The sequence below is a fragment of the Saimiri boliviensis genome, chromosome 15 (assembly GCF_048565385.1).
Source record: "Saimiri boliviensis isolate mSaiBol1 chromosome 15, mSaiBol1.pri, whole genome shotgun sequence".
Classification (NCBI taxonomy): Eukaryota; Metazoa; Chordata; class Mammalia; order Primates; family Cebidae; genus Saimiri; species Saimiri boliviensis.
The window spans coordinates 71,986,916-72,009,681 of record NC_133463.1 but is presented as its reverse complement, the minus strand read 5'-3'; the positions used below and the strand labels follow the sequence as shown (position 1 = coordinate 72,009,681).

At 39.4% G+C, this 22,766-nt stretch overlaps 1 protein-coding gene and 1 pseudogene across 3 annotated transcripts in view; one reads left to right on the top strand and one right to left on the bottom strand.

The window, feature by feature from the left end:
• Positions 1-18,576, top strand: part of ZHX1 (zinc fingers and homeoboxes 1) — a 31,673-nt gene extending 13,097 nt beyond the window's left edge. For 2 of the 3 annotated variants that reach the window (XM_039464413.2, XM_039464412.2), the window contains exons 3-4: positions 9,594-12,443; positions 16,700-18,576. In XM_039464413.2, the coding sequence (XP_039320347.1) occupies positions 9,819-12,440 (2,622 nt within the window). In that variant the 5' untranslated portion in view covers positions 9,594-9,818 and the 3' untranslated portion in view covers positions 12,441-12,443; positions 16,700-18,576. Of the gene's footprint in view, positions 1-9,593; positions 12,448-16,699 lie in introns of all 3 variants that reach the window. The other variant, XM_074387102.1, reaches the window with a different exon arrangement.
• Positions 1,476-1,568, bottom strand: LOC120362401 (U6 spliceosomal RNA; annotated as a pseudogene).
• Positions 18,577-22,766: the final 4,190 nt, after the last annotated feature.

Below are 22,766 nucleotides of genomic sequence, written 5' to 3'. Positions count from 1 at the left end.
AGTTATGACTCTGCTAAATTATAAAATATTTTTTTGACTTTTTTAAAGTAGTAGTAAGCATAGAATTTGAAACAATCCGTTAACTTCTTATAGTGCATTACATTGAGGACTTATTTTTAGTCTTTTTAAAAATGTAGTAGATGGCCGGGCGCAGTGGCTCAAGCCTGTAACCACAGCACTTTGGGAGGCCGAGGTGGGTGGATCACGAGGTCAAGAGATCGAGACCATCCTGGTCAACATGGTGAAACCCCGTCTCTACTAAAAATACAAAAAATTAGCTGGGCATGGTGGTGCGTGCTTGTAATCCCAGCTACCCAGGAGGCTGAGGCGGGAGAATTGCCTGAACCCAGGAGGCGGAGGTTGCGGTGAGCCGAGATCGTGCCATTGCACTCTAGCCTGGGTAACAAGAGCGAAACTCCGTCTCAAAAAAAAAAAAAAAATGTAGTAGAACATTATAGTTTTCTTATAAAACAAAGAAGTAATGATTCTAAGTGCAAATTTGCATTTGCTGTATTTATAATAACTATATCCTTTTCTCCTGAATTTCCCTGCTCAAATCATTCTTTGCTTTATCTCCCTTGTTTGACTTTTTTTTTTTTTTTTTTTTTTAAGACAGAGTCTTGCTCTGTTGCCCAGACTGGAGTGCGGTGGTGCCATCTTGACTTACTGCAGCCTCTGCCTCCTGGGTTCAAGCGATTCTCCTGCCTCAGCCTCCTAGCTGGGACTACAGGTGTGCACCACCATGCCCAGCTAATTTTTGTATTTTTAGTAGAGATGGGGTTTCGTCATGTTGGCCAGGTGGTTTCAATTGATCTGCCCACCTCAGCCTTCCAAAGTGTTGGGATTACAGGTGTGAGTCGCCACGTCCAGCCTAAAGATATTTTTTTAGCAAACATTATTGGGGTCCTAATAAGTATTTTGTTGTACCCTGAGAATATAGTGGATACTAAATAGATGTTTTTTCTGATCATAAAAGAAGAACTTGCATAAGAACTCTCAAACTTTTTAGATTGTGATAAAACATGCTTTGCTTTCATTAAATGCTTTTCTGTAGAGAAGTTTCAATTATAAAATTGTAAAAATTGTAATTGTTTTGATGAGTTCAGAATCATAAGTTGACTGAATAGTATCCTACCCTCAGGAGAAGATCCAGTATACAGATAGATCCAAGGAAACTGGCTAGTCTAGATCTACACCCTGGAGATTGTGTGTGGGTGGTCTTAAGGGCCCTTAGGACCAGCCTGACTTCTCAGAGCTCCAAAAACTATACCTGAATGCTACATGCTAAGGGATTCCTGCAGCCCTGGAAAGTCCTTTTTTTTTTTTTTTTTTTTTTTTTTTTTACTTTGTTATTTCTTTCCTCCCTCCCTTTCTCCCTCCTTGCTCCCCTTCTTGTCTTCTCTCTCTTTCTTCCTTCTTCCCTATTTTCCTCTCTTCCTTCCTCCCTCCCTCCCTTCCTTCCTTTTCTTTTTTTTAAAAACAAATTTGCATGTCATCCTTGCCCAGGGGCCATGCTAATCTTCTCTACATGGTTCCAATTTTGGCATATGTGCTCTGGAAGCCAGCACTGGAAAGTCCTTTATGTAGCCATGTTTTTTTTGCCTTAATAGTAGAAAAGAAATTTTGTTTCCAGCTTGACCATAGAAATACTGGTCATAAATTGACCATAGAAATATTTCAGTCTATTTGCAATTTTAAGGTCTTGAAACTATTGTTTGTTGTACCTTATAATAAAACAGTATAATAACAATATTAAAGAAAATTTATAGGCTGGGTGGGGTGGCTCATCCCTGTAAAACACTTAAGGAGGCAGAGGTAGGAGGATTGCTTGAGCCCACAAATTTAAGACCAGCCTGGGCAATGTAATGGGACTCTGTTCGCCACAAAAAGGAAAGAAGAAAGCAAAATAAAAAGAAAACTTGTGACTATCACACATAAAAATGTCACCCATAATCTTATGTGACATTTTCACTTTTTACATATTTAATCTTTGTTCATATGCATACATATTTCCTCAGTTATTATAATTAATATGCAAATTTTCTGAGTTTTAAAAAATTTAATAGTAGATGGGTAGTTTTTCCATATGCTTTAATTACTCTTAAGATTATCACTTTTAATGGCAGTATTTTCAAAAAACGCTTCTCTACTGAAAAGTTAACTGAAAGCAGTTTTGAAAAATATATTTACAGTGCTGGATGCATTTACAGAATATTTTTTCTTTTATTGGCAGACTTAATTTTAATTGTTTTAATTGCAGAGTCACCTAGCTACTGAGTTGTGCAACTGACCTATAACCTCTTTTTATAGGTAAATAGTACAAGCTTCCCCAAATTGATTTTAAGCCCTGTTTTTAGTTGACCTTCAAATAGAGGATGTGATGCCTTCAGCTAATAGTGATTTCTATACAGCAATTTTCCTGTCCCAGTCCCATTGCACTTTAATGACAAAGGGAGATGAATAGGAACAACATCCTAGAAATTCTTGTTCTGTATTTTTACTCCTACTTTTTCATCCAATTTTCATGCCTTTTCAGCTGATTAATTGCTTTTTTTAAAAAAGTGAGCTTTTAATATTAAATGGTATTTCTTTTTTTCCGGAAAGAAATTTTCAGGGACTGAAAATAGCATAATTAGGCACCTACTTTGTATCAAAGTAAGTGAAGGAGGCATTTTTACTTCCTCTGATGTGGATATTACTATTTCTATTTCCCCCAGGGAAGCCTTCTCTGCTTCTTTTCTAGAAGCCTCCTGCAGTGTACTCATATGCTTCCTAATACTTCCTCTTTGATCATAGTTATTCTGAGTAATTGTTTACTGTTTGTTTTCCTTGCTTCACTGCTAGTACCTGAAACACCAGAGACTGTCTGTCTTGGTCACCATTGCATCATTATCGCCCAACACAGTGCCTTTCACGTGGTTGACATTCAGCAAATAGTTGTTGAATGAATTTGTTGAATTGAAGAATCTTGGTTTTATAGGTGTGAAAATTGACGTTGAATTGAGTAGCTTTTCCAGGAACCTATTAATTGACAAAGGTGACTGCAAAACCTGTGGTTTTACCCTATCCACAATGCCTTTATGAATTAATTACTCTGGGCCTGGGCCTACTCTTCCATAAAAATGGGGCAGTTGTACTAAGATCCTTGTTTCCTTCAAACTTATGACTTTATAATAAGAACTCCGAGGATACCTTTGTTTGCTCTTTGGTCTATTTTTAGATTATATACATTATGCAGAATTGAGCTTTTGGACCAAATCTTGAAACTCTTTTGGGACTTCTCAGTCTCTTTTTAGAAACATGTTAAATAATACACTGACCTTACTTTGTTAGCAAAACCATGGAGGACCTGATGGTAGATTGTAGTGAGCAAATCATCTTTTCCTTTCTTTCTTTCTTTCTTTCTTTTTTTTTTTTTTTTTTGAGGTAGAGTCTCTTTGTCGCCCAGGCTGAGTGCAGTGGCTCAATCTTAGCTCACTGCAACCTCCACCTCCTGAGTTCAAGTGATTCTCCTGCCTCAACCTCCTGAGTAGCTGGGATTACAGACTCTTGCCACCATGCTCGACTACTTTTTATATTTTTAGTAGAGGTGGGGTTTCACCATGTTGTCCAGGCTGGTCTTGAACTCTTGACCTCAAGTGATCTGCCCTTCTCAGCCTCCCACAGTGCTGAGATTACAGGCATGAGCCACTGTACCAAGACAGTATGTTTAAGTTTTAAGGCAAAGGCTTTTACATACATCTGAGAACTCTTCAAAGATGGAAGTGGGGATTATAAGCATAGAGTTTGGAATTCCAGTACAATGGAATTTGGTCAGAGAGTAGTTTAGCCTCTGCCTCCTCCAACCAGATAGCTCTTCTTTTATCTGTTTTGCACTGGGATCTCACAGCATTTTGTTTGAAGAAAGGGCTCCCTTGCTTAAAACAAAAAGTTTGAAAACTACCACTTTAAGGAAAAAAGAGTTTCAGAAGAAAACCCTCTTGCCTTCCAACTATTAGTATACCCCAATTAAATATAGTCTCTCTCAGATTCCAGGAAAGTAAGTCACAAAATAGCGTACTCCTCTGCCTTTTAACAATTCCCTTTACTGTCCAAATATACGAGTACTGCTCATTTATTACTTTTCCACTTATTACTATGTTTTTAGAAATAGTATCATGTGCTGGGCATGGTGGCTCACGCCTGTAATCCCAGCACTTTGGGAGGCCGAGGCGGGCGGATCACGAGGTCAAGAGATCGAGAGACCATCCTGGTCAACATGGTGAAACCCCATCTCTACTAAAAATACAAAAATTAGCTGGGTGTGGTGGCGCCTACCTGTAATCCCAGCTACTCGGGAGGCTGAGGTAGGAGAATTGCTTGAACCCAGGAGGCGGAAGTTGCGGTGAGCCGAGATCGCGCCATTGCACTCCAGGCTGGGTAACAAGAGCAAAACTCTGTCTCAAAAAAAAAAAAAAAAAAAAAGAAAAAAGAAATAGTATCATGGCCAGGCGCAGTGGCTCAAGCCTGTAATCCCAGCACTTTGGGAGGCCGAGGCGGGTGGATCACAAGGTCAAGAGATCGGGACCATCCTGGTCAACATGGTGAAACCCCGTCTCTCCTAAAAATACAAAATATTAACTGGGCATGGTGGCGTGTGCCTGTAATCCCAGCTACTCAGGAGGTTGAGGCAGAAGAATTGCCTGAACCCAGGAGGCAGAGGTTGTGGTGAGCCGAGATTGTGCCATTGCACCTCAGCCTGGGTAACAAGAGTGAAACTCCATCTCAAATAAATAAATAAATAAAATAAATAGTATCATACCATGTTGCCCAGTCTTGAACTCGTAGACTCCAGGAATCTTCCTTAGTTTCCTGAATAGCTGAATTACAGATGTGTACCACCATGTCTGGACCACTTATTTAGAGCTATTTAGGGAATTCCCTGTTTCTAATGACAAAAATGATCAAACATCTGTGTTGATACTTGAAAAAAATAATGGTTACCCCTATTCGATTAAAAGATATTAGCTTAGTTTATAACATTTAGTTAAGAAAAGTTTTAAATTTCAGTGATTTCTTTATAATGGAAATCAACAGTGTTTTATTTATTTATTTATTTATTTATTTTTCAACAGTGTTTTAAAGAAAAAAAATCATACTTTTGAGAGTAGGATTTGGATTATTAATACCACTATTATTATTTTTTGTTGTTGTTTTGTTTTGAGATAGAGTCTCACTCTGTCATCCAGGCTGGAGTGTGGTGGCATGATCTCTGCTCACTGCAACCTCTGCCTCCTGGGTTCAAGCGATTCTTCTGCTTCAGCCTCCCAAGAAGCTGAGATTACAGGCTCGAGCCACCACGACCAGCTAATTTTTCGTATTTTTAGTAGAGATGGGATTTCACAATGGTGGCCAAGCTGGTTTTGAACTACTGACCTCAAGTGGTCCATTGGCCTTGGCCTCCCAAAGTACTAGGATTACAGACGTGAGTCATCATGCCCGGCTATCGCTGTTATTCTTAAACTGATGCTCTTTATTTGGTAATATGAGAAATTAGGGAACAAAGGACATTAAGTCCAACTTTCCATCTGATACTTGGATGTGTATTTGAATAATTTCAGTGAGGAAGATCTCACCATCCTTCAGAGTCAGGGTAGTTTCTCTTGGCACTGCTCCCTTTCCTAAAAATGTCTCTGCATTTACTGACTAGATGTATTGTCTCATAGGGACCTGGTTTTTTTTTTTTTTTTGAGACAGAGTTTCGCTCATTACCCAGGCTGGAGTGCAATGGCGCGGTCTCGGCTCACTGCAACCTCTGACCTGGTTTTACTTTATAACTTTTGAAGCAAATTCTCTTCTCCTCCATTCAGCTAGGATGCTAGTAAATTTAAAATAGCTCTAATTTGTTGTGGAGAATACATTAAATCACTTACCCATTTTATTCATTTTCATTTGGATTAGACTTCAGAAACATACACTTTAGCATAAAACTTTAGACTGGGCTCAGTGGCTCACACCTAATAATCCCAGAACTTTGGGATGCTGAGGTGGGTGGATCACGAGATCAGGAGTTTGAGATCAGCCTGGCCAACATGGTGAAACCCCGTCTCTACTAAAAATACAAATATTAGCCAGGCATGGTGGCAGGTGCATGTAATTCTAGCTACTCAGGAGGCTGAGACAGGGGAATCCCTTGAATCCAGGAGGCGGAGGTTGCAGTGAGCCAAGATTATGTCACTGCACGCTAGCCTGGGTGACAGAGCAAGACTCCATCTAAAAAAAAGCCTTTATTTTATAAATATTAGGTATAAAATTTATTTAAATATATTTGTATGATCCTAATTCATGTTTTCTTGATGATTCAAAGTTATTATTGTGAATTTCAGCTACTTTTCTCTATGGTGATGCCTGCAGGCCCCATTGAGTTTTGTAGGACTATTTTCCTGTTCATTCTTGTCAACTTAATAAACATTTAGTGATTACCTTCCTGAATTCAGGCTTCTTATATGCAGTTGGGAATGCAGACATTAATGAGTTGTCAGCCAAAATAGCTCAGCTGGGAGAGTTTTAGGCTGAAGATACAAAGGTCCTTGGCTCAATCCAGAGTTTCGGGGACTTGACTTTATCTCAAAAAAAGCTGTGTCGGCCGGGTGCGGTGGCTCAAGCCTGTAATCCCAGCACTTTGGGAGGCCGAGGCGGGTGGATCACAAGGTCAAGAGATCGAGACCATCCTGGTCAACATGGTGAAACCCTGTCTCTACTAAAAATGCAAAAAATTAGCTGGGCATGGTGGTGTGTACCTGTAATCCCAGCTACTCAGGAAGCTGAGGAAGGAGAATTGCCTGAACCCAGGAGGCTGAGGTTGCGGTGAGCTGAGATTGCACCATTGCACTCCAGCCTGGGTAACAAGAGCGAAACTCCATCTCAAAAAAAAAAAAAAAAAAGCTGTGTCCCAGTCTCTTTGTGTCCCTATAAAGGAATACCCAGAGCTAGGTAATTTAGAAAGATAAAGGGTTTATTTGGTTCACAGTTCTGTAGACTGTACAAGAAGCATGGCACCAGCCTCTGCTTCTGGAGACGGCCTCAGGCTGCTTCCACTCGTGACAGAAGATGATGGGGAATGCATGTGTGCAGAGATCACATGGCAAGAGAGGAAGCAAGAGAAGTATGGAGGTGCCAGACTCTTCCTAACAAGCAGCTTTTGCAGGAACTGATAGAGCGAGAATGCACTCATTTCTACGTGGACACCACCAAAGTGTTGTAAGGGATCCGACCACATGACCCAGACACCTCCCATTAGGCTCTACCTCCAACATTGGGGATCAGATTTCAACATGAGATTTAGAGGGATCAAACATCCAAATTATAGCAAGCTGTTATTTAAAAAAAAAAAAAAAGAGCCGGGCGTGGTGGCTCAAGCCTGTAATCCCAGCACTTTGGGAGGCCGAGGCGGGTGGATCACAAGGTCAAGAGATCGAGACCATCCTGGTCAACATGGTGAAACCCCGTCTCTACTAAAAATACAAAAAATTAGCTGGGCATGGTGGCGTGTACCTGTAATCCCAGCTACTCAGGAGGCTGAGGCAGGAGAATTGCCTGAACCCAGGAGGTGGAGGTTGCGGTGAGCCGAGATCGCGCCATTGCACTCCAGCCTGGGTAACAAGAGTGAAACTCTGCCTAAAAAAAATTAAAAAAATAAAAAAATAAAAAGAGACATAATATCTATAGTAAGGTGTCCACAGGTATGGATGGTGGTGCAGGGACAGAAATGTAACACTGTGGTAAGTACTAGACTAGAAAATAAACAGGGGAGGAAATGGAACCAAATTAAAAGGAGAAGGTGATGTCCAGTAGGGGGTCTCCAACCCCAGCACCATGGACTAATACTAATCTATGACCTGTTAGGAACTGGGTGGCACAGCAGGAAGTGAGAGGTGGGCAAGCAAGCATTACCGCCTGAGCTCTGCCTTCTGTCAGATCAGCAGCAGCATTAGATTCTCATAGGAGCACAACCCTGTTGTGACTGCACATATGAGGGCTCTAGGTTGCACAGTCCCTGTGAGAATCTAATGCCTGATGATCTGAGGTGGAACAGTTTCAGCCCAAAACCATCTTATCCCCCCATACCTCAGTACATGGAAAAATTGTCTTCCATGAAACCAGTCCCTGGTACCAAAAAGGTTGGGGACTGCTGACCTAGAGGGTAGACAGATCAACACATCGAATGTCCTAACCCAAGGAAGGGCCTGAGCAAGGGTCTGAAAGTGCACTGAATGTCTGTGGAATGGCAGTCATTTCTGGTGTACCTAAAGCATAAGGAAATAGGAGGAAGGAGAAGGCTGGCAAGAAAGGAGGCAGGAAAGTGAGGTTAGACCAGGTTGTAAAAGGAATTACATGTCCTGCAAGGAGTTTGAACTTTATTTAGTTTTTATTTTTTTAAGGCTAGTCAAGTGAAGCAGTGGGAGTGGGAGTTTGAACTTTATTCTTTCAGCATTGGCAACCTATATCAGGAGACTGATGTGATTAGATGTGCTTTATAACTTCTGGTAGTATTGTGGCAAGTGCTAAGAATAATGTTTCTGATAGGCTGGGCTTGGTGACTCATGCCTGTAATCCCAGCCTTTTTGGAGGCTGAAGCGGGCAGATCATCTGAGGTCAGGAGTTTGAGACCAGCATGGCCAATGTAGTGAAACTTCATCTCTACTAAAAATTCAAAAAGTATCCCGGTATGGTGGTGTGTGCCTGTAATCCCAGCTACTCGGGAGCCTGAGGTAAGAGAATCGCTTGAACCCGGGAGGTAGAAGTTGCAGTGATCGTGCCACTGCTCTCCAACCTGGGTTGCAAAGCGAGACTCTGTCTCAAAAAAGAAGTATTTCTGAAACTTTGATCATTCATCCTCCATCTTTGCTATTTTTGCTATACTTGAAGCATGCTTTTCGCTGATGAGATAGATCAGTAGGAAGAAGAGGATGTAACTAATGGATTAAATTTCTCTCTCTCTTTATTTCTTTTCTTTTTTTTTTTTTTGAGATGGAGTCTCACTCTGTTGCCCAAGCTGGAATGTAGTGGCACAATCTTGGCTCATTGTAATCTCTGCCTCCCAGGTTCAAGTGATTCTCCTACCTCAGCCTCCCAAGAAGCTGGGACTACAGGCACCTGCCACCACACCTGGCTAATTTTTGTATTTTTAGTAGAGATGGAGTTTCACCATGTTGACCAGGCTAAATTTCTTATACGCTTATTGGCCATAATAGTATCTGTGAATGTTTTATATAGTATTAAAGTGCCTCCCTTGTTAATGTTGCCACTTCACATTAATAATAGTGTGCTTGCCAAAGCAGGCCCTTTCTCCCTTGTTTTTTAATATATAGGTGGCAAAAAAATTCAAATAAATAATCTTGTGTCTGACTCAAGGTAAAATACTTAACCTTCAGTGAGTTGGCTTGAAAACAGCTATTTTGATCCTTAGAGGACATTTTTCCTGATTCTTACCTTATTCTAGATCTTCATAACTGAGCTATTCAGCAACTTCATGTAAGTGAACTGTAACTATAATTTGTTTAAAAGATCATAGTTACTCATTTTAAAACATTTTTAAATTTATTTTAATGTAGGTGATTGGAGTTGTGCTTCAAAAATTTCAGCAATTCAGCAGTATTTTATCTGCCAACAATAAGCTCTTTACTTGATTGCACCATGAGAAAGCTGCTAACGAGACTCGTTGAGCACAAAAATGGACTTGAAGAACCAAAAGCCATTGTTTTCAAATGAAGAACACTGAACAGTTTTAAGCCTCAATGCGTTTTAATCACCACTGAGCTTCTCCTCATAACATCAGAATGGCAAGCAGACGAAAATCAACAACACCTTGCATGGTTCTTGCCAGTGAACAAGATCCAGACCTTGAGTTGATATCAGATTTGGATGAAGGTCCTCCTGTACTTACACCTGTAGAAAACACCAGAGCAGAGAGTATTTCAAGTGATGAAGAAGTTCATGAATCTGTGGATTCTGACAATCAGCAAAATAAAAAAGTTGAAGGCGGATATGAATGTAAATATTGTACTTTTCAAACTCCAGATCTAAATATGTTTACTTTTCATGTGGATTCAGAACATCCCAATGTAGTGCTAAATTCATCCTATGTTTGTGTCGAATGCAATTTTCTTACCAAAAGGTATGATGCACTTTCTGAGCATAATCTGAAGTACCACCCAGGAGAAGATAATTTTAAGTTGACTATGGTCAAACGTAATAACCAGACAATCTTTGAACAAACAATAAATGATCTGACTTTTGATGGTAGTTTTGTTAAAGAGGAGAATGCAGAGCAAGTGGAATCTACAGAAGTTTCTTCTTCAGGAATATCTATCAGTAAAACTCCTATCATGAAAATGATGAAAAATAAAGTGGAAAACAAACGGATTGCAGTTCATCATAACTCAGTTGAGGACGTTCCTGAAGAGAAAGAAAATGAAATCAAACCAGACCGTGAAGAAATTGTAGAAAATCCAAGTTCTTCATCTTCTGAATCTAATACAAGTACTTCCATTGTAAACAGAATACATCCAAATACTGCCAGCACAGTAGTGACACCAGCAGCAGTTCTTCCTGGATTAGCACAGGTGATAACTGCTGTATCTGCCCAGCAGAATTCTAATTTGATTCCCAAAGTCTTAATCCCTGTTAATAGCATTCCCACCTACAATGCTGCATTGGACAACAACCCCCTTTTACTTAACACCTACAACAAATTCCCTTATCCAACAATGTCAGAAATTACGGTTCTTTCTGCTCAAGCGAAATATACAGAGGAACAGATCAAGATATGGTTTTCAGCCCAACGTTTAAAACATGGTGTTAGTTGGACTCCTGAGGAAGTAGAAGAGGCAAGAAGGAAACAATTCAATGGAACAGTGCATACTGTACCTCAGACTATAACTGTTATTCCTACACAAATTTCTACAGGGAGTAATGGTTTACCATCTATTTTACAGACATGCCAAATAGTTGGTCAGCCTGGTCTGGTCCTTACTCAAGTGGCTGGAACAAACACCTTACCAGTTACAGCACCTATAGCCTTGACAGTGGCAGGGGTTCCAAGTCAAACTAATGTACAGAAAAGTCAGGCACCTGCTGCTCAGCCTACTGCAGAAACAAAGCCAGCAACAGCAGCAGTTCCAACTTCGCAAAGTATCAAACATGAAACTGCATTGATAAACCCTGATTCTTTTGGCATTCGGGCAAAAAAGACAAAAGAGCAACTGGCAGAATTAAAAGTTAGCTACCTTAAAAATCAGTTTCCCCATGATTCAGAAATTATTAGACTTATGAAAATAACAGGCCTGACGAAAGGAGAGATTAAAAAATGGTTTAGTGACACAAGGTACAACCAGAGAAATTCAAAGAGTAATCAGTGCTTACATCTCAACAATGATTCCTCTGCCACCATTATTATAGACTCCAGTGATGAAACCACGGAATCCCCTAGTGTTGTTACTGCACAGCCTAAGCAATCCTGGAATCCGTTTCCTGACTTTACTCCCCAAAAGTTTAAAGAAAAAACTGCAGAGCAGCTTCGTGTCCTTCAGGCAAGTTTTCTCAACAGCTCTGTACTTACAGATGAAGAATTAAATAGGTTAAGGGCACAAACCAAACTTACCAGAAGAGAAATTGATGCTTGGTTTACAGAGAAGAAGAAATCAAAAGCTTTAAAGGAAGATAAAATGGAAATAGATGAAAGTAATGCAGGTAGTTCCAAAGAAGAACCTGGAGAAACTTCTCCTGGAGATGAATCTGGTACACCTAAATCAGGGAGTACAGGCAAGATATGTAAAAAAACACCTGAGCAGCTGCACATGCTTAAGAGTGCGTTTGTCCGGACACAGTGGCCATCACCAGAAGAATATGACAAGTTGGCCAAAGAAAGTGGGCTTGCTAGAACAGACATAGTTAGTTGGTTTGGGGACACACGTTATGCTTGGAAGAATGGAAACTTGAAATGGTATTACTACTATCAGAGCGCCAATTCAAGTGGTATGAATGGTCTGTCTTCCCTTCGGAAAAGAGGGAGAGGGAGACCCAAAGGACGGGGAAGAGGAAGACCGCGTGGGCGGCCTAGAGGAAGCAAAAGAATTAACAACTGGGACAGGGGACCATCACTCATAAAATTTAAAACTGGAACTGCAATCCTTAAGGATTATTACCTGAAGCACAAGTTTCTTAATGAGCAAGATCTTGATGAACTTGTTAACAAATCACATATGGGATATGAGCAGGTCAGAGAGTGGTTTGCAGAAAGACAGAGAAGATCAGAATTAGGTATAGAATTATTTGAGGAAAATGAGGAGGAAGATGAAGTTATTGATGACCAGGAAGAGGATGAAGAAGAGACAGATGATAGTGACACTTGGGAACCCCCTCGACATGTGAAACGGAAGCTTTCTAAATCAGATGACTGAAATGTAAGTTATGCAAATTTTTAATCTGCATATATGTTCATCAACCACATGCATTTTGAACAGTCACCTTGTTGTAACAGTCATCTTCACTTTTGATAGTTTTTTCTGAAGTAGTTTTTCTTTTTTTTTTTTTGAGACGGAGTTTCGCTCTCGTTACCCAGGCTGGAGTGCAATGGCGCGATCTCGGCTCACCGCAACCTCCGCCTCCTGGGTCCAGGCAATTCTCCTACCTCAGCCTCCTGAGTAGCTGGGATTACAGGCACGTGCCACCATGCCCAGCTTTTTTTTTTTTGTATTTTTAGTAGAGACGGGGTTTCACCATGTTGACCAGGATGGTCTCGATCTCTTGATCTCGTGATCCACCCGCCTCGGCCTCCCAAAGTGCTGGGATTACAGGCTTGAGCCACCGCGCCCGGCCCTGAAGTAGTTTTTCTTTTCCCTAATAAGAAGACTAGGTACCACTAGTGTAGCCAGGACATAAATTATTATCATGTGTAGTTTTATTAGTAGTAGTATATTATGTAGAGTTTAATGTTGTCTTAATTGTTGTTTTTCATATGAATTGGACTTTTTTTTTTTTTTTTTTTTTTTTTTTACTTTGTTTTGAAAGAAAGTTACCCAATCTCTATGAAGGGAGACTGGTGGGCAGGGGGGAATTCCCAAAGAAATACTAAAGATAACTAAAATGAATTTATTGCAATGCCCCCTTCACTAAAGTCATTTGTTGCCTATTTAAGGAAAGAATTAAAAAATGAAAATTGAAAAGAAGGGGAAAACTACACCAAAGGAAAGACTTACCACAGGGTTGAGGATTGCGCAGTTTTAGGAAACTAGGTGAAAATGGGTATCTTTATTTCTTCATTGTGTTACTCCCAAAACTTTAGATTTTTAACTAGAGTTTAAAATGCTTTATGTTTTTATGAAATTACTCAGTATCCTTTCAGTAATTTATAAAATTACTCAATATCTTTTTCCATTAAAAGTCAAAGATCTGTTCTAGGCCATATATAAATTAATGTTTGGTTAGGTGGCATCTGTCTTTGAAAATTGTGATATAAATTATTTCTGTCTTAGCGATCAAAAGATAAATAACAGATTTGATATGAACCCAGTTGCTTAAAATACCTTTTCATTCTTTGGTATAAAACAAACCTACCAGCACTAACATTGTATTTGTTTTAAAGTATATCTCTGTAGTCTTAAAAATGCAAATAAATATGGCTTAAATTTGAAAGGTGTTGGCATGTTCCTTAAATCTTAGTTCTTTTATAAATTGGATTAATTACAAATCAGATACCTGCTTTGGAGTTAGGAGTTGAATTCTTAATACTTCTGGAATTTAATAACATAGTTTTATTCTTCTCTAGTCTCTGTTTTGGAGTATTCCAGGATAAAAGTACATTGTTTTGAAAACAATGCAGTTGTCATGAAATGTTTATGTATGTCTGTCAGTAGTCCAAATAACATCTTGCTATCAGAAATGACTGCAGTGTTCTCAAACAGTAAGGAAGGAAATGAGATGTAAATCCTCATTATTGTGTTATATGGGAGCATGCTTACTTATTTCCTTGGCTTTTTGCATCAGCATCCCATCCCCTACTTCTGTGCTCTCTGATTCTGTGCAGTTTTTCCTTAATTCCCTCATGTCTTCTCTCTGGTTTTATTTATTTTAACAATTATTTATAGAGAGCTTAATATGTACCAAGCACTATTCTTACTGCTTGGCAATCCTTTTTCAGGTTTTCTCCTTGTTAATATTTTTAAAGGGATAACAGATGAAACTAAAATTTTACTTATTTTAATAAGCAGTATAAATATCATTCCAGCTTATATGGTTTAATGTAATCATTTTAAGTTATAAGAAGCTAAACAAGTTTTGTACAGCTTTATCCTGAAGTGCAGCTCTCCATTGCTTAATGTCAGAAATCTTCAGAGCAGGCTTTCTTCTGACCCAGATACATAAAATATTTTTAACAGGCATTTTTTTATTGCTAAACACAAGAATGTGCACTCAGCCAAGATTAAATCAACAAATTTGTTGCTGCAGTGAATGTTGTTGTTGTAACCTCTGCAATGATTTTTTTGGGATTTGCAGTCTTCTAAAAATAATGTGAATTTTTTGATACAGTTTAGTTTGACCTTTAAGTTTGTGTAGATAATTCTTACGTTTTTTGTTTTTGTTTTTGTTTTTGTTTTTGTTTTTTTGAGACAGAGTTTCGCTCTTGTTGCCCAGTCTGGAGTGCAATGGCGCGATCTCGGCTCACTGCAACCTCCGCCTCCTGGGTTCAGGCAATTCTCCTGCCTCAGCCTCCTGAGTAGCTGGGATTACAGGCACATGCCACTATGCCCAACTAATTTTTAGTATTTTTAGTAGAGACGGGGTTTCACCATGTTGACCAGGATGGTCTCGATCTCTTGACCTCGTGATCCACCCGCCTCAGCCTCCCAAAGTGCTGGGATTACAGGCTTGGGCCACCGCGCCCGGCTAATTCTTATGTTATATATTAACTGAAATGGATACTAATTCTGGTCAGAAAATTCATCTAAAGCTACAGTTTTCCAAAAAATTGTATGATGTATGCTATCCATGCACTGTATTAGTCCGTTTTCACACTGCTAGAAAGAACTACCTGAGACTGGGTAATTTATGAAGAAAAGAGGTTTAGTTGACTCTTCTGCTAGCTTCACAGTAAGCTTGACTGGGAAGCCTCAGGAAACTTACAGTTAATGGCAGAAGGCCAAGGGGAAGAAGGGGAAGCAAGCACATTTCACCATGACGGAACAGGAGAGAGAAAGCAATAGGGGGTGTTCCACACAATTTTCAAACAACCAGATCCTGTGAGAACCCACTCAATATAATGAGAACAGCCAGGGGAACATCCACCCCCATAATTCAGTCACCTCCCACCAGGCTCCCTCCCCTGACACTCCCTGATTAAAAGTTATGCGGCCAGACGTAGTGGCTCACACAAGTAATCCCAGCACTTTGGGAGGCCAAGGCAGGTGGATCACGGGGTCAGGAGATCGAGACCGTCCTGTGGCCAACATGGTGAAACCCTGTCTCTACTAAAATACAAAAAACTAGCCGGGCACGGTGGTATGCACCCCTAGTCCCACCTGCTCAGGAGGCTGAGGCAGAGGAATTGCTTAAACCTGGGAGGTGGAGGTTGCTTTTAGTGAGCCGAGATCATGCCACCACATTCCAGCCTGGTGTCAGAGACTCTGTCTCAAAAAGAAAAAATGTTATGTATGGGCTTATACAATTTCAAATGTAAAAACAGCCTACTTACATATGTTGAAACAATAAGATTTTGTGGTATCACTGTCCCTTAATAATTATTATTCAAGATAAGATTTGGGTGGGGACACAGCCAAACCATATCATATACTTTTGTGGTAGTATAGAAGCATGCCTTGCTTTATAAATATCCAAAAGACTAAATTTATAAAACATCAAGTTATCGACTTAGTAAAATAAATTTTCACTCATAAGAGGATTCACCATAGGCTTCTCTAAATAGTTATTTCTTTATTTAAATATTGTTCAATTTACCAAAAAAGTTACCAAAACCTTCCCAAAGTAGTTATTGTAGAAAGTGAAACACATATATACCGTTTTTTTTTTTTGAGATGGGAGTTTCGCTCTTGTTACCCAGGCTGGAGTGCAATGGTGCGATCTCGGCTCACCGCAACCTCCACCTCCTGGGTTCAGGCAATTCTCCTGCCTCAGCCTCCTGAATAGCTGGGATTACAGGCACGTGCCACCTTGCCCAGCTAATTTTTTTTGTATTTTTAGTAGAGACGGGGTTTCACCATGTTGATCAGGATGGTCTCGATCTCTTGACCTCATGATCCACCCTTGGCCTCCCAAAGTGCTGGGATTACAGGCTTGAGCCACTGCGCCCGGCAACACATATATATCTTTTGCACCTTGTATAGAAATAGAAAAACATGCAAGTCTTTAGATTTCATAGTCTGCTTATTACAGATACTGACAAATATATTCTCCCTGCTGATAAAATTTTAAATAAATTATTACATAAATGTGATAAATGTTTATAAGCAAGCCTAGCATATGAAGAAATATATATATAAATGAGTTGCACACAAAGTCTAGTGTATTATATAAGACGTATGGCAGGTGATCTCAATATTAAGATGTATTTTTGTGTATAATTGATATTTTTGTTTCTAAAAGTAAAAATTAAAATACGATTTTCTTTAAATTTTCAGTTTTTTATGATGTTTTTCCTTTATAGCTGCCTAAAACGTTGAAGGAGAATCAATTCTTCAACTCAAGATGTCTGATTTACTGTGAATTGGCCTAATCTTTGATGACATTGAAAACGTTTTGGGGCATACACACTCAAAAAGCAGGATCCAATACCCAAAAGAAATGGAACTTAACGTTGTGCCAAAGTTAAACTACTGCAGTTGGTGGAAGTTCTGCAATGTAAATAGAACACTAATTAAAAACAACTTGTAAAAATTCAATTTAAATTTTAATACAGTACATTTTTATTCTAATATGATGGAGACATTCTTAATCTTAGACTTTCAGAGGGGGTTTAATGACCACTAGAGCTTGTCCTCATATTTCGTCCAGCTTAATAATGTGTGTCTAGTAAGATGGGCTATATGGCCTCTGTTCTTTGAGATGTGATTAAGCTTAGAACTTTGAGTGACCAAACATTTTACAGAGCAAAAATTGTTAGGAATGGGTTAAAAAAAAATCAACCCTGATTTATTATGATGTCTTATATATCAGACCCAGCACTAAGGTTAAAAATTGTGCATGGGTTTATAAAGTTTCAAATGTAAAAACAGCCTATTTGTATATGTTGAAACAATAAGATTTTGTGGTATCACTGGCCCTTAATAATTGGATCTGTCTTTAAACACATTCATGGATACCACTGTTTCTACTGTTACTTATTCCATTAGAAGCTGATTTGCTTTTTATTAAACTGAAGGTAATTAATTCTGAAGAAGGAAAATAAACTGCCATGATAATTTGGATAGGGTGAAACTTTGAAATAAATACTGCACCAAAAATGTGGAAAAGAATCATATAGTAAATATATACTTAGTGTTTTCTTACAATCACATGGAAATCAGAAATGTTTGTACAGGTGTCAGATCAGAATTTTTAAGAGTTATCTTTCAGTGAAATTCTACTTTTATAATAATTTCAGTGAATAGAGAAAAAATTCTGAACTGATCATAATGAGTTAAAAGTTAGCTTTTCACTTACGAATCATGGGAGTGTTAACTGTTAACTCTTGCTGTATCAGGAGACTGAAGGTTCATACTGACTTACAAACTTTGTAAAGACTGGTGCTGTTCATTCATGTTGGGAAGAACCCTTTCTTTTGTGACCATAGGACCATTTTTAAAAATGCGTTTTCTTCGTAGAAGAAATGTTCAGTTTAATTAGCTTTGGATTTTAACGTTTTTCTGAATGACCGGATGTAGTAGGCTTGGCCAGTTTATTTTCTCTAATTTAATGAATAATAAATATTAAGCTTTTGGTTAAATGTTTTTCAGCCATTGAAAATGTTATGAAAAAGCCTTGAATATGCATGCTGCTTTCATTTTTATAAACTTTTTATTTTTTAACTATAGCTTTATTAGTAATTCCAAAATGCTGCAATGTAGCTGATTTCCTCACTCAGACAGCTGGCTTTGTGGGTGGCTTTTTTCATACTACTGTTAACTTTTTAAAAAAAGAAGCAATGTAAAGACTGTAATGCACTAAGCTTTTTTTTTTCTTTTACACGTTTAAAAACTTCTTAAAGCACTCTGTAATATAATGATTAAATTGCTCCCTTTTTTAAACCATTGCTAATGTGGTCTGAGTTTTGTTTGACAATAATTTTAATGTTCTCAAAATTTGAAATGTCAAGTATTAGAAATGAAGCCTTTGAATATATTCATGTTTCCCTTGCAATATGTTAACTCTGTGTAGCTGTAAATAACTATTAATAAATTTCCCTCATCTCTTTTATAGGCTTGATAAAACTCTTCTCTGACATTTGCTAGCTTTTAAATATATTTATTTGACAGAGCAAAAGAACCCTCTTCTTCTGGTTGATTGTGTCCTTGAATACAAAATAAAAGTTAGTAGTGATTAGTAGTTTACAGTGACTTTTTTTCATTTTATTAACAAAGTCAATTTTTAAAAATTGTAAAATATATGTCACATACTATTTACCATTATATCAGCTTTTAAGAGTAAATTCAATGGCATTAATTATGTTCATAATGCTGCACAACCTTCACCACTGTTTCTAAAAGTTTTTCATCAACCCAAACAGAAACTTGCAACCATTAAGCAATAACTCCCCATTGCCCCAGCCCCGGTAACCTCTAGTCTACTTTTTGTCTCTATGAATTTGTGTATTCTTGATCTTTCTTTCTTTCATTCTTTCTTTTCTCTCTCTCTGTTGCTCAGGCTGGAGTGCAGTGGTGTGATCTCAGCTCACTCCAATCTCAGCCTCCCGAGTAGCTGGGATTACAGGCATACACCACCATACCCAGCTAGTTTTTGTATTTTTAATACAGATGAGGTTTCACCTTGTTGGCCAGGCTGGTCTTGAACTCCTGATCTCAGGCGATCCACCCACCTTGGCCTCCCAAAGTGCTGGGATTATAGACATGAGCCACTATGCCCAGCCTATTCTTGATATTTCAAAGAGGTAGAATCCTACAGTATATTTTGGGTCTGACTTATTTCATTTACAGTGTTTTCAAGGTTCAGCCATGTTGTCGCATGTATCAGGACTTTGTTTCTTTTCATGGGTGAATTATGTTTTATTATATGTCTGCGTGTATACACATGCACTTCCTCCACACATTTTGTTTATCCATTTATCTGTTGATGGAAACTTTTTTCCCCCACCTTTTGGCAACTGTAAATAACGCTGCAGTGAACATTGGCATACAACTATCTGAGTACCCATTTTCAGTTCTTTCGAGTATATCTAGGAGTAGTATTCCTGAATCATGTGGTATTCTGTGTTTAATTTGTTGAGGAACCACCAAACTCTTCCATAGTGCCAAAATGTTTTCTGAAGCGTCTATACCATTTTACATTCCATTAGCGATATATGGGCATTCCGGTTTCTCCACGTTTTTGCCAACACCCTTCATTTTCAGCTTTAAAAAGTCATTACAAACCCAGGGCAATGGTCTGTGTCTGTGATCCCAGCTACCAGGGAGGCTGAGGTGGGAGGATCATTTGAGCCTAGGTGTTTGAGGCCAGCAAGAGCAATATAGTGAGACCCCCATCTCTAAAAATAAAAAAAAATTATAGCCATCCTAGTAAGTATGAAGTGCTGTCTCATTGTGGTTTGATTTGCATTTCACTAATGATGAGTGATATTGCCATAGGAAAATTGGATTGCCTTTTTCTTGTTGCATTTCAGTTCTTTATTCTTTTTTTTTTTTTTTTTTTTTTTTTTTTTTGAGACAGAGTTTCGCTTTTTGTTACCCAGGCTGGAGTGCAATGGCGCGATCTCGGCTCACCGCAACCTCCGCCTCCTGGGTTCAGGCAATTCTCCTGCCTCAGCTTCCTGAGTAGCTGGGATTACAGGCACGCGCCACCACGCCCAGCTAATTTTTTGTATTTTTAGTAGAGACGGGGTTTCACCATGTTGACCAGGATGGTCTCGATCTCTCGACCTCGTGATCCACCCGCCTCGGCCTCCCAAAGTGCTGGGATTACAGGCTTGAGCCACCGCGCCCGGCAGTTCTTTATTCTTGATATTACAGCTTTATCAGATACAGATGCTTCTTGACTTACAGTGGGGTTTGTCCTGATAAAACCATTGTAATTTAAAATTTTTGTAAGTTGAAAATGCATTTAATACCCTGATAAACTCATAAATTTGAACAATCATAAATTATTATTATTATTTTTTGAGACGGAGTCTCACTCTGTCATCCAGGCTGGAGTGCAGTGGCACCATCTCAACTCACTGCAACCTCGCCTCCTGGGTTCAAGCGATTATACTGCCTCACTCTCCCAAGTAGCTGGGATTACAGGTGCTCACCACCACGCCCAGCTAATTTTTTTATTTTTAGTAGAAACAGGGTTTCACCATGTTGGCCAGGCTGATTTCAAACTCTTGATCAGTCCACCTCAGCTTCCCAAAGTGCTGGTGTCACAGGCATGAGCCACTGTACCTGGCCACAATCATAAATTACAATTACCCTAGCGCCTCTCTATCAAATGAGGCAGTGGTGTATAACTCTGGGTTCCAGACCGCTGATCCTTAGTAGTGATAGGAGTCTTGGAACTGTTTCCATTATTGCCAGAGGTCCAATGCTATTCATGTTTTACCTTTCCTCAGGCTTCCCAAGGTCGTAACAGCTGCTGCTTTGCTTTAAAGTGGAATTCTAATGTACAATGAAGCAATGCCGGTAGACTTGGGCTGGGTAAAAATTTGGATTGGCTGTTACATAGGATCTGGCTTTTTTTTTTTTTTTTTTTTTTTTTGAGACGAGGTTTCACTCTTCTTTACCAGGCTGCAGTGCAATGGCACAATCTCGGCTTACCGCAGTCTCCACCTCTACAGGCATGCGCCACCAAGCCCGGCTAATTTTTTTTTTTTTTTTTTTTTTTTTAGTAGAGATGGGGTTTTTCCATGTTTATCAGGCTGATCTCGAACTCCCGACCATAGGTGATCCGCCTGCCTCGGCCTCCCAAAGTGCTGGGATTATGCGTGAGCCACTGCGCCTGACCTGGATTCTAGTTTTTAAAGGAAAATGAAACAATTATTAGTTAATAAATGCAGTTTTATTTTATACACAAATCGTCCACAACTTTCAGGGAGAAACTGAAAGGTTCATTAGTGGTAAAAAGGCTGGAAACACCCGAGCCCAGGAATCCTAAGTCTAAAGGGCAAAAAACTACCTTTTATCCATAAGCACCCAAACACTTCCTGACCCTTTCAGCAGAAAAATGTTTTTAAATGGATCTTGATGAATTAATTCATCAGTAACTAATGCCGGGAGGCTGTTCAGGTGGAGTCTCCCACCCCAGGCTGCTGGATAAAAGAGATGGTTCTAGATTTGGACAATAATTAGCAGAGAGGTGGATTCTGAAATCTGGGGGACTTGATTTGAAATCTGGGTGGGTTTATGGAGGAAAATGTTGGGTTGGAGAAAGAACACTGAACCTGGTCAACATGAGAGAATTCCTGTCTACAGAAAATACAAAAATTAGCCTGGGTGTGGTGGCCCGTGGGAGGCTGAAGTGAGAGGATCACTTGAGCCCAGGAGGTTGAGGATGCATCAGGACTCTGCACTCCGGCCTGGGAGACAGAGCGAGACCCTGTGTCAGAAATAAACAAATAAAATAGTATTTTTTTGTTTGTTTGTTTGTTTGTTTGTTTGTTTTTTTAAAGAACCTTTCTTCAGCACTGCCTGGGAATAAGGAAAGAAAGAAAGAAAGAAAGAACCCTGGCAGACAAATAAATGTTGGAAGAGGAATTGGTGAGAGTGAAGAGGAATAGGAAAAAAATAGGGGAAAACCTTTATTACCTACTGAGTAATATGACACAATATTGTACCGTACGATATTAGCCAGTATTTTGTCAACAATCTCTACTTTCTAGAGTCAAGAAGTATCTTAAAAGTATAAGAATTGTAGTAAATGTTAGTCTTAGAATTTTGAGATTTGCTGTTCTCCAGGTCCAATGAATGCTCCCTGATCAAGGCTCCCCTGGTATAGTTCCATGTCTTCTCCTTCATAAATGCGTGAATGACTCTGGTCTTTGATTACTGGTGGTAGTGTTTCTTCTCCAGAAACACGGAGAGTACGAACTCATTTCTGAATTTCCCAACTTTCAGCCACGTAATGACTGAAACTGAACAAGTTACTTAACCTCTCCAAGCTCCAGTATCTTCAAAATGGGATTTGCAAAATGGGAATCACTGTGCCTTTCATTAGGTGGTTGTTAGCTGAAAGGAGAAAATGTGCTTAACACAGTGCCAGGAATGCACAGTGGTTAAAACTTGGTACGTGCACCGGGCGCAGTGGCTCATGCCTGTAATTTCAGCACTTTGGGAGAACGAGGTGGGCAGATGGCTTGAGACCAGGAGTTTGAGACCAGCCTGGGCAACATAGTGAAACCCTGTCTCTACAAAAAATACAAAAATTAGCTAGGCGTGGTGGCACGTGCCTGTAGCTCCAGCTACTCAGGGGGCTGAGGTGGGAGGATGGCTTGAGCCCGGGAGTTCGAAGCTGCAGTAAACCATGATGGCGCCACTGTGCTCCAGCCTGGGCGACAGAGTGAGACTCTGTCTCAAAAAATTTTTTAA